The following is a 10,927-nucleotide window of genomic DNA, read 5'->3' as shown; positions in this document are numbered from 1 at the left end:
GCCTCAAGTAAATACCTTCGGCGGGGCGGGGGAGAGAAGCATCGAATTTCAAAAAAAAAAAAAAAAAAAAAGCCCAAACCCCCACAGCTCCAGGCGGGCGGGCGCGCGCGATGGGCGCCCTTTGGCTGCGGGAGCGAGTGGAGGATGCTGGGAAGGAGGTAAAATGGCCACCGGCGGCGGCGCGGAGGAGGAGAGGAAGAGGGGGCGGCCGCAGCTCCTGCCCCCCGCGCGCCCAGCAGACCGGGCCGAGGAGGCCGAGGGCGGCCGCGAGAAGATGGGCTGGGCCCAGGTGGTGAAGAACTTGGCCGAGAAAAAGGGCGAGTTCCGCGAGTCCCGGCCGCCGCGGCGGGAGGAAGAAAGCGGCAGCGGCGCAGGCAGCGGCGCGGGCAGCGGGCTCGGCGCCTCCGCGGGCCTGGCGCCGCCGGGCCTCGGTGACTTCCCCCCGGCCGGCCGCGGGGACACGAAGGGCCGCCGGAGAGACCCGCCCGGCGAGGCGGCGGACGTCCGTAAGAAGAAGGGCTCAGCCGAGACGGGTAGGAGGAAGAAGGCGGAGGGGGCGGCCATGGCGGCCCCCGCCAGGCCCGGCGCGGCCGAGGACGCGACCGAGCGGCTCCCCCAGGACGAGCAGGCGGCGGCAACGGGCCCCGCGGTGGGCCCGGGCAAGGGCCGCTTTCTCGTGCGCATCTGTTTCCAGGGAGACGAGGGCGCCTGCCCGACCCGGGACTTCGTGGTGGGCGCGCTCATCCTGCGCTCCATAGGCATGGACCCGAGCGACATCTACGCGGTCATCCAGATCCCTGGCAGCCGCGAGTTCGACGTGAGCTTCCGCTCGGCGGAGAAGCTGGCCCTGTTCCTACGCGTCTACGAGGAGAAGCGCGAACAGGAGGACTGCTGGGAGAACTTTGTGGTGCTGGGGCGGAGCAAGTCCAGCTTGAAGACGCTCTTCATCCTCTTCCGGAACGAGACGGTGGACGTGGAGGACATCGTGACCTGGCTCAAGCGCCACTGCGATGTCCTGGCCGTGCCGGTGAAAGTGACCGACAGGTTTGGGATCTGGACCGGGGAGTACAAGTGCGAGATCGAGCTGCGCCAGGGGGAGGGCGGGGTCAGGCACCTGCCCGGGGCCTTCTTCCTGGGGGCCGAGAGGGGCTACAGCTGGTACAAGGGGCAGCCCAAGACGTGCTTTAAATGTGGTTCCCGGACCCACATGAGCGGCAGCTGCACACAGGACAGGTGCTTCAGGTGCGGGGAAGAGGGGCACCTCAGCCCTTACTGCCGGAAGGGCATCGTGTGCAACCTCTGTGGCAAACGAGGACACGCCTTTGCCCAGTGTCCCAAAGCAGTTCACAATTCCGTGGCAGCTCAGCTAACCGGCGTGGCCGGGCACTGAACACCCGCTTGCCTGCCACGGTGAACACAGAGCCAGCTTACCCCTTCTTAAGTGCCAAAACTTTTTTAAAACCATTTTTTAATCGTTTTTGAAGGAGATTTTCCTAAACCTACAAGAGACATCTCGCTCTGCCTTCCTAAACCGAGTTTACTCCACGTCAGCCTTTCCTGAATTTGGTGACTCTGTCATCAGTAACACTACCGAGAACTGTCGTGTGCAGATATGTCACCCCTTCCTTTTTTATATTTTGTTTTTATATTTGTATTGGGGGATTTTTTTTCTGGTACCTTTTACTCCCCACGCCTTGTCGTCTTCCCATATTTTCACCTTGTGGGCTGCCATGTTCGCCCTTACGCCCCAGCGCTAGTGCGCTGCATTAGGGCCCAGCACATGGTAGGCACGCCACCATTGTTTGTTGAATTGAGAACATTGTTGACTGTGGCTTCTGTCAGGGTGTCTATCTTTTGCAACTCGTCCCTTCCCCTTTTAATTTGCTGCTTCTAATCTATGTGGTCTGAGAATTTGTGAAACCAGTGTTGTTAGAAGTGTATGTAATCTGAGTCAATAAGCTCTGAATGGTGGCCAAGGGCCTCTCTTACGGCATTAAAATGCTTGGATTTTGTGACAGCGCTTTTTGTGGCTCAGAAGCCATTCTTCACAGAATCATGGAATCTAGAATTTTCCTGCTGAAAAAGATGGAAAAATTGATTTTGACCAATCTCTGGTTTTCCAACCGATGAAACAGATCCAGAGAGGTTAAATGAATATGTCAAAATCACACCGCTGTCTGGTGCCAGAGCTAGCCTAGAGTAGAGTTCCCTGCCCCCAAGCCTGGTGCTCATTTCACTACCTCTCACACTTCACAACATTTTCCTCAACACTTGAGGGTCCAGAAAGTCTGTTCTCCAGAATAATGAGCCCAGAAGAATGCTAAGAAATCAACTGGGGGAGAAAGCAGAAGATTTAGCTGGGGCTTTTGAATTCTTAGGAGATACGGAAGGGACAAAGGAACATAATCCAGGATGTGCTCCTTGCTCCTTGGGGTACCATATCTGGATTAAGGTGGGCCAGGTCCTCTGTGGCCTAACCCTTCCCCACTCATTGGCATCAATGAGAAATAGAGGTGCTTCTGAGTAAGGAAACCTACCAAAGGTTTACATTTGCACCTTAGCCTCAGTAGCTATAAACCCCAGAGAAGCAGCTCACTGGAGCTCATCTGCAACCTCCTGACTCTAAAGAGAAAGGCAGTTTTAACCGGAATTATTATAAGTGAGCTGTTAACTCTAAAATGTACTTGTGAACTAGGCAAGCAAAAGGGCATTGGGCCAACTAAGTGTTACAAGTTAAAGTAGAAAAGACAGTATGCTGCTTTTTCTTTTAGTTTTTTGTCTTTCCTCTGCTTTATGTTTTGCTATTTCCTTGTGGCTTAGAATGTAAAATCGATTGTTAAAAGTTTTGTTCTGAATAAATATTTATCTTTTGTATTACTAACACTGCTGCACTATTTCTTTTCCCATTGTTAGATGCATAGGTACACAGACTCTGGTTTCAACCCAGGCTTCCTACACACCATTTGTTTACCCTGCAAATACGTACCCAGCCCCTGCAGGCAACACTTAACACCTACTATGTTGTCCCAGGCCCTAGGAAGTTGTTATCTAGCCCTGTGCATCACAGTCACTTAGCACACTGCTAAGCCCTAACTCAGCTCCCAGGAATCAGAATCACCGGAGTGAGTGAAAATATTTCTAGTAAGCACCCCCAAGCAATTCTGATGGGCAGCCAGGTTTGAGACCACAGTTCTGCATGGTACTAACATGAGTGAGAGGAACTGTGCCCTGGAGATTACAAACCAGTGAGAAAGACCCCAGGTAAGATGTCACTTCAGCATCTTAAAATTATTGTGTTCTGGAATTGGATACACAGTATTCATAGGCTTAAAAAAAATGCCATCTCTTCCTGCTATAAGGGAGGAAGAAAGAAAGAGTCCAGGAAACTTCCAATAGAGCTGAGTCCCTCCTCCAAGCTAGCGCTAGAAACCGCAGACACAACCGTCTGACAGATTTTCTAGCTCTGAGATGATAGGATGATCTGATCGTAAGAATTAGTGTCCTCAGTGTATTGATTCTCTGACCCAGTGATTTGAGGATGTTTCCAGAGTTGACCTGGTGTGGTTGAGGTCTGGTTGGCTCTTGGAAATCCTGCCTTTCAGAGCCAGCTCAGCCCTTCTTCCTGTTTCCCAAGGCAAACACGCTCTTTCCTTCCCAATTCCCCCTCCTGTCCTCTCTCTCCCCCTCATCTTTCCCGTCTCTGCCACAGGTTACCCTCCCTCACAGGGCTGGAGGCTGGGAGAAAGCCTGCATTCATCATCGTCCCTGCCCCCTTCCTCTGAGCAGGCACTGTGCCAGTGAGCCTCCTTGGAAGGAATCTTCCCTCTCTCTGCCCCTCCCCCCAACCAACTGGAGAGTGCAGAGGAAGAAATGGTTTCCCTACCCATCCTCCCCCCCCCCCCCCCCCCAGGATCTGCTCCAGGGCCTCCTGCCTGCTCTGGGGATTGAGCCACTGGCTGGAGCGGAACAAACCTCCCCCAGCTTCCTCTCCTGATCTCACAGCCCCCAAATTACAGTCTCCCACTGTTCATGGGCCCCTAGTAGGGGAAGTGTCAAGATTCCCCAGACTGAGTTTGGCTGATTTAGCTGACATTCATTCATTCAGCTTTCAACAATCCTGAAGGCTATGAGAGCCAGGCCCCATGCAAGATTCTCTGCATTCACCCATGAATAAGATGGTGTGCTCTTGCAGAGTGAGATACAGATAAGTAATAAGCAGTTTTTCAAATAATATTAAGTATGTTTAAATGTTCTGGAAGAAGACTATAGAATTGTCTCAAGCATAGGTCTCCTAGAAGAGATGATGATGTCTTGACTGAAACCTGCAAGATGAAGACGAGTCAAGAGAAGAGGGAAGACATATCCAAGCAACAGATAGCAGCCTGTGCAAAGACCTGGAGGCTAAAGCACAGGGCATGTTCAGGCTGGCTAGAGAGTCACAGGAAGATATGTTTGGGAAAAGTCCAAGAGAAGGTGACACAGGGCTTATCAGTGTTACAAGAGGCTTGATTTTGTCCTAACACCCTCCTCTCTAGCCGCCTCCATTCCATTCATTCATTTAACACACTGTGTTTTAAATGCACCATCTCTTTTAAGGCAATGGAATACAGCAAAATAGTCAAGTCCCCTGTGTCTCAAAGTCTAGAGTCACACAAATACATAGTTATAATCTATGATAATGCATTGAAAGAAACAGATGGAGTGATACGTTTAACAAGGAAAACTGATCTGGTCTTGGGGGATCGGGGATAACTTCCCAGACAAAATGTTTGAACTGAGATCAAGAGTATATAAAGAGTTAATTGAGAGACGAGGTGGGGGTTTAGTGGTGGCCATGGTATTAGCCTACATTTGCCTACGGGGTAACAAATATAACAACCCTATAGTGGGAGGAGGCATGGCCAATTCTAGAAAACAAAAGTAGTCCAGTGCTCAGAAACAGAAACCATTCTAGGTATTGAAGAAAGTGATGGTCTCTAGGCTGGAATGACTCCCAGAACACCACAGAACTGACCTACCAGTGGAGATACCACCGCTTTCATAGTCAGAAAGGAGCCAGGAGGCCATCACTGGAAAGGCTGAGTTTGAGGACATACTGCGGAAACTGCCACCAAGGACAGGATGCCACTGCCAGTGTTACTGCTAGAACAGTGAAATGCCAATTCCTTGAAGTCAGAGACCATATTCTAGTGTCTCCACAATCTTACCTACAAGCAAAAACAACTAAAATTGTTTGACTTCTGCCTACTTCCACCTTTCAAACCTCATGCAAGTACACCTAATTGCTGGAACCTTAGCTGCAAGGGAGTCAGGAATTATTTTTGCTTTTCAGCATGTGAGGCACAGAAGACACATAAAAAGTGGGACTGGAAGCAATCCGCCAACTGATCACATCTGATACAGCCACTGTGGCTACAGTGCAGAGACGGGGAGGGAGATAATGCTACAAAGTAAGGCTGGAGATCTTGAGGGTGCTAGGCAGCCTGGTTTAGAATTTGAGTCTAAGAATGACGAGGTGCCACTGAAAGATTTTTAAGCAAGGAAGTGATAGATCAGGATAATATTCTTAAAAGCCCATTCATAATACTTTGTAGAGAATGGGTCGGAGGGAAGCCCAAGTAGGAAGCAGTCCAGTTTACCAAGGTGACAGATGAGGGTACCTTGGACCTGGATGATGGAGATTAAGAAAAGCAGGCAGGGTCAAGAGATTTTTAGGAGTTTAAATCAATAAGATTCAGACACAGGCTGGAGGAAAGGTTAAGTACCAAGGATGACACCCAGGTTTCCAGCTTCTGCAATTGGGTAGATGGTGGGGCCATTCCCTAAGTTGCAAAACAAAGGAGAAAATCCAAGTTTGGAACAAAGGTCTTGAGTTTAATTTTGGCTGTGTTGAGTTTGAGGTATCTATAGAGGATGTCTAAGAGAAGGTGTGGAATGGATGTTTCAATATCCATAGGTCTTAGGTTCTAAGGAGGGTTCTGGGCTTGAGAAATAAACATGGATGTCTTATAGCAATGGTTTTCAAACTGTTTAACTGCATCGCACAAGTAAGATATACATTTTACGTTGCAGCCATCAGACACATACATGTGTATACTTATATATAAAGCAGTAAGTTTATATACATAAAGAAATAGAATTATCCCTGTGGATGGTATGCTCTGATATTTTTTATTCTATTGCTTCATTCTTTTATAAATGCTTATATGACCCACTAAATTGATTTTACAATCTCCTAATAGGTCATGAGAAAAAGAGTAGGAGAGAAAGATTATATCAGCTTAGATCATATCTTACACAACTCTGACATGGGACAGTTTTCCCTGATGGAAAAGGAGATCGTGACAAACTAATAAAGGACAGCCAGAAAGGGAAAAGGAAAACAGGAGCGTAGAGACACATGAACCAAGGGAGACTAGCTACAAGCGGCAGGGATTAACAACTCTCAAGTGATGCAAGAGGTCAAGGAAAATTGGCCTTCACAAATGTCAAGATTTGGAAGTCAGGATTGAAGACTGCCCACTGGATTGAATAATGTGGAGGTCATTGGTGAAGGCTGTTTTGAGTGTTGGAAGAAAGAAGCAGACTAAGGAACAAATAATCTTCCTAAAATGCCACCTAGCACTCTGACTCTTTTACTCCCTCTAGGGCTCCCTAATTGCTCTGGAGAGACAGCCTAGTGTACAACTTTTACAAGAGGCTTCAGGGATCCTTTGGGACCTTATTTTCCACCAGAGTGCCCATTACATCGCTTCAAGTCAACTCCAGATATGGCCAACAAAGAGCAACCAGGAGGAAGTCAGTATGGTGGAGGCTGGGGTGGTACAGGAGGAAGCTGAGGGAGAGCAGGAGTCAGATCATACCAAGTTTAAGGTGGAATCCCACAAGAGTGTCACCAGACCTGGACAAAGCCAGTGGCTCCATACAGCATGACTTGCTGGCTAGTCAATATGGCAAAGAATATTTGGGGAAGGACGTGTTTCATGAAAATAAACAGATACATTATGGAGGAGAATGCAAACTTTGCAGACTTAAAACATGGACCAACATCTTTGGAAAGCAGTTTGTTTGGCACTTTCTCTTCAAATTTTAAATTCACATAATCTTTAACACAGCAATCATTTATAGGAAATGAATCTATAGCTGAAGTTGGACACATGCACAAAGATGTATGTTTCAAGATGTTCACTGTAGCATTACTTGCAGCACCAAGGACTGGAAACAACCTGGTTATCTATCAATTATCTATCAATAATAGTTATATAGGCTGTAAATAGTGTAACTATTTATATGCATCTGTTAAAAAGAACAGCTATTAAAAGAATATGTGTATTAATATGAAACAATCTTTAAGACATTATATTTATTTATTAATTTTTTATTGAGGTATGGTTGATTTACAACATTGTATTAGTTTCAGGTGTACAGCAAAGTGATTAACATATTCTTTTTCAGATCTTTTTCCATTATAGATTATTATAAGATATTAAATATAGTTCCCTGTGTTATATGGTAGGTCCTTGTTGTTTATGTATTTTGTATATAGTGGTTTGTATCTGTTAATCCCAAATTCCTAATTTATCCTTCCCCCCTTCCCCTTTTGTACTCATAAGTTTATTTTCTATGTCTGTGAGTCTGTTTCTGTTTTGTAAATAAGTTCATTTGTATACTTTTTTTTAGATTCCCACATATAAGGGATATCATATATTTGTCTATCTCTGACTTACTTCACTTAGTATGATAATCTCTACATCCATCCATGTTGCTGTAAATGGCATTATTTCATTATTTTTTATGGCTGAGTAGTATTCCATTATATATATATACCACATCTTCTTTATCCAATCATTTGTTGATGGACCCTTAGGTTGCTTCCATGTTTGGGCTATTGTAAATAGCGCTGCTGTGAATATTGGGATGCATGTATCTTTTCAAATTAGAGTTTTTGTCTTGCTCAATCATGTGGTAACTCTATTTTTAGTTTTTTAAGGAGCTGCCATACTGTTTTTCATAATGGCTGCACCAATTTACATTCCCACCAACAGTGTAGGAGGGTTCACTTTCTCCACACCCTCTCCAGCATTTATTTTTGGTAGACTTCTTGATGATGGCCATTCTGACTGGTGTGAGATGATACTTCATTGTAGTTTTGATTTGCATTTCTCTAATAATTAGCAATGTTGAGCATCTTTTCATGTGCCTATTGGCTATCTGTATGTCTTTGGAGAATGTCTATTTAGGTCTTCTGCCCACTTTTTGATTGGGTTGGTTGTTCTTTTGATATTGAGCTGTTTGTATATTTTGGAAATTAAGTCCCAGTCAGTTGCATTGTTTGCAAAATTTTCTCCCATTCCATTGGTTGTCTTTTCGTTTTGCTTATGGTTTCCTTTGCTGTGCAAAAGCTTGTAAGTTTGATCATGTCCCATTTGTTTATTTTTGCTTTTATTTTTTTTGCCTTGGGAGGCTGACCTAAGAAAACATTGCTACAATTTATGTCAGAGAATATTTTGCCTATGTTCTCTTTTAGGAGTTTTATGGTATCATGTCTTATATTTAAGGTTAAGATATTTTAAAGTGAACAAAGCAGGAAATGGTATGCTACTCTTTACATTTTAATTTTATTTTTTTTTCAGCTTTATTGAGTAAAACTGACAAATAATATTATAAGATATTTAAAATGTACAATGTGATGATTTGACATACATATTACACTTTAAAATGATGAAATAAATATATCCGTATGTTCATTTATGTATAGAATAACTCTGAAAGGATATTAGTGAAATTGGTCACTGCTGTAGCTTCTGAGAAGAACTAGCTCTTTGGGATTTGGGATGGAAAGAAAACTTATTTTCCAGGGTGTACCCCTGGGGCAGGGTGGAGCAGGGAGGCTTTTGTTTTTAACCATTTCATGTATTATCTCTGACCCCCCAAGAAATGTTTTTAACAATAAAAATAAGTGCAAAACACAAGACTTCAAAGAAATTCCTGTGGACTCTGCAGAAACAGGAGTCCATTTCCTCCCTCTTTAAAAATAAGAAATTTTGATGGGAAAGTTCAAGACTCCAGAGCAGCCGACTCACTGATCTCCCTGCTTCCAAACTTGGCCTCCTTCAACCCAGGAAAATTGTCCCCAAAATGAAATTTGATCACATTAAGCCCCAGCTTAAAGACCTTCAAAGACTTTGTGTCCTCCCTGGAGCCCTCCAGGCCGGCCTGGCCCAGCCTCCTCTGGGCCTCACCCCCTCGCCCCTGCTGGGCTCCTGCTAGTCATTCCAGGAATTCACCCTCCCAGACCCGTGGTTAACCCTTACCTCCCCTGGCGCTCAGCTCTAATGTCATTTCCTGACAGCAGCCTTCCCTAATCTTCTAGACCAGACATCTCTTACACTCTTCCCTCCTTTTAGCAGCCACTGCAGGTATAATGATGTGTTTATGTACTGTGTACGCCATGGTTTGATTAATATCTGCCTCTTTGTCTCAATTTTGAGCCCCCAGAGGGCAGAGACATGACTGTTTTGCCCTTTGTTGTAGCTCCAACATTCAGCTTGGCATATAGTAAAATCGCAATAAATATTTATTGCATGAATGATCTAGAAATTATTTGGCTGAAGTTACGTATCAGGATATGTGCCTACCTGTCCTTTTAAAATGATACACAAAGTATTCCTTAGCACACCTGTCACTGACTCTCTATTGAATAAGGGCTTATTTATTCATCTTCAAAAAGTAAATTCACTCCTTTGGTCTTCTCACCTTTGATAAAGATTTACTTCAGCCTGGAGGTCAGGCCCATCTTCCTGCACTTCTCTGGGGGCATATCACTGAAACTTAGCCTGCCTGTCCCCTGGCACTGTAAGCATACAGAGAGAGTGCCAGCTCCTGGATTGTGAAGGCCTGGCTTCAACACACTCCCTTATCCCTGCCAAGAGTAGCTCCAGCCCTGAGCCCTGCCCCTCCCCAGGAGGTGGAGTGGGACTCTGTAGGCACTAGAGGAACTGCCCACCCAGAGTCTGTTGCCCTCCTGTTCTAGAACATTCTCTGAAACCCCAAAATTCCCTTCCAAAATATCCCAAAGTTCATTTAGAGCCTTTGTGGGCCTCAACCCTGGGTCCGTCTCAGCTACGGGCCTGATGCACACCTTACAGACCTGAGACTTAGGTCTCAAAGTAGGTCTCTGCAAGAGACAGCTCGGTGTGGGGGCTGGGGTGTCCACTCATGCATTCCACGTCCCTCGCTGATGGGATGGGAGGTAGCTGGACAAGGATTGGATGAAGGACCCAGGGGGTTGCCCTCCTTGGGCCAACACATTCTGACACAGAATTTCAAGGGCACTGGAATTCTAATTTGAACCTGGCTTTTGAGGTTATTGAAAGGTAGACCCATGAAGGAGAATAGGACATATTTTATTTAACACATTAGACTGATGAATCACTTCTAACTGGAGAGACATGTTATCTGGACCTCCAATTGCACTCTTGTCCTGGATACCACAAATGCCCCTGTTTGGTTGTGTCATTTCTTAGCTCAGACAAGCCATATAATCTCTCTGGGCCTGTTTCCTTGTTAGAAAAATGGGTTTAAGGATAACTGTCTGATCAAGGCTGGTGAGAAAATGAAATAAAAATTCATGTGGAGGACTTGGCAGAGTGCCAGGCCCTCAGTAAACAGTAGCTGTTCTCATTATCTTTTCCTTTTTGCCCTCTGGCTCTCACCTCCCATGATCTATATGACATCCAAACTGGTCTCTTTTGTAGGAGTTCCAGCCTGCTCCTCCCTCCTCCCTCCTTACCCAAACCCATAACGATAATCCCCTACTCTCTCCATCTCATCAAATCCTACTCCTTCAGTTATGATAATAGCAGCTAGTGACTGCAGTTGACTGTTTCAGGCATTGTATTAAGAACTTGACATGCATGATCTCAAC

At 45.6% G+C, this 10,927-nt stretch overlaps 1 protein-coding gene across 1 annotated transcript; it reads left to right on the top strand.

The window, feature by feature from the left end:
* Positions 1-26: 26 nt before the first annotated feature.
* On the top strand, positions 27-2,881 carry ZCCHC3 (zinc finger CCHC-type containing 3). Its single transcript, XM_010960913.3, has one exon. The coding sequence runs from the start codon at positions 164-166 to the stop codon at positions 1,388-1,390; it is 1,227 nt and encodes a 408-aa protein (XP_010959215.3). The 5' UTR covers positions 27-163; the 3' UTR covers positions 1,391-2,881.
* Positions 2,882-10,927: the final 8,046 nt, after the last annotated feature.

This window comes from Camelus bactrianus, chromosome 19 (assembly GCF_048773025.1).
Source record: "Camelus bactrianus isolate YW-2024 breed Bactrian camel chromosome 19, ASM4877302v1, whole genome shotgun sequence".
Classification (NCBI taxonomy): Eukaryota; Metazoa; Chordata; class Mammalia; order Artiodactyla; family Camelidae; genus Camelus; species Camelus bactrianus.
The sequence above is the reverse complement of the archived record's forward strand: the minus strand, read 5'-3'. Positions and strand labels throughout refer to the sequence as shown.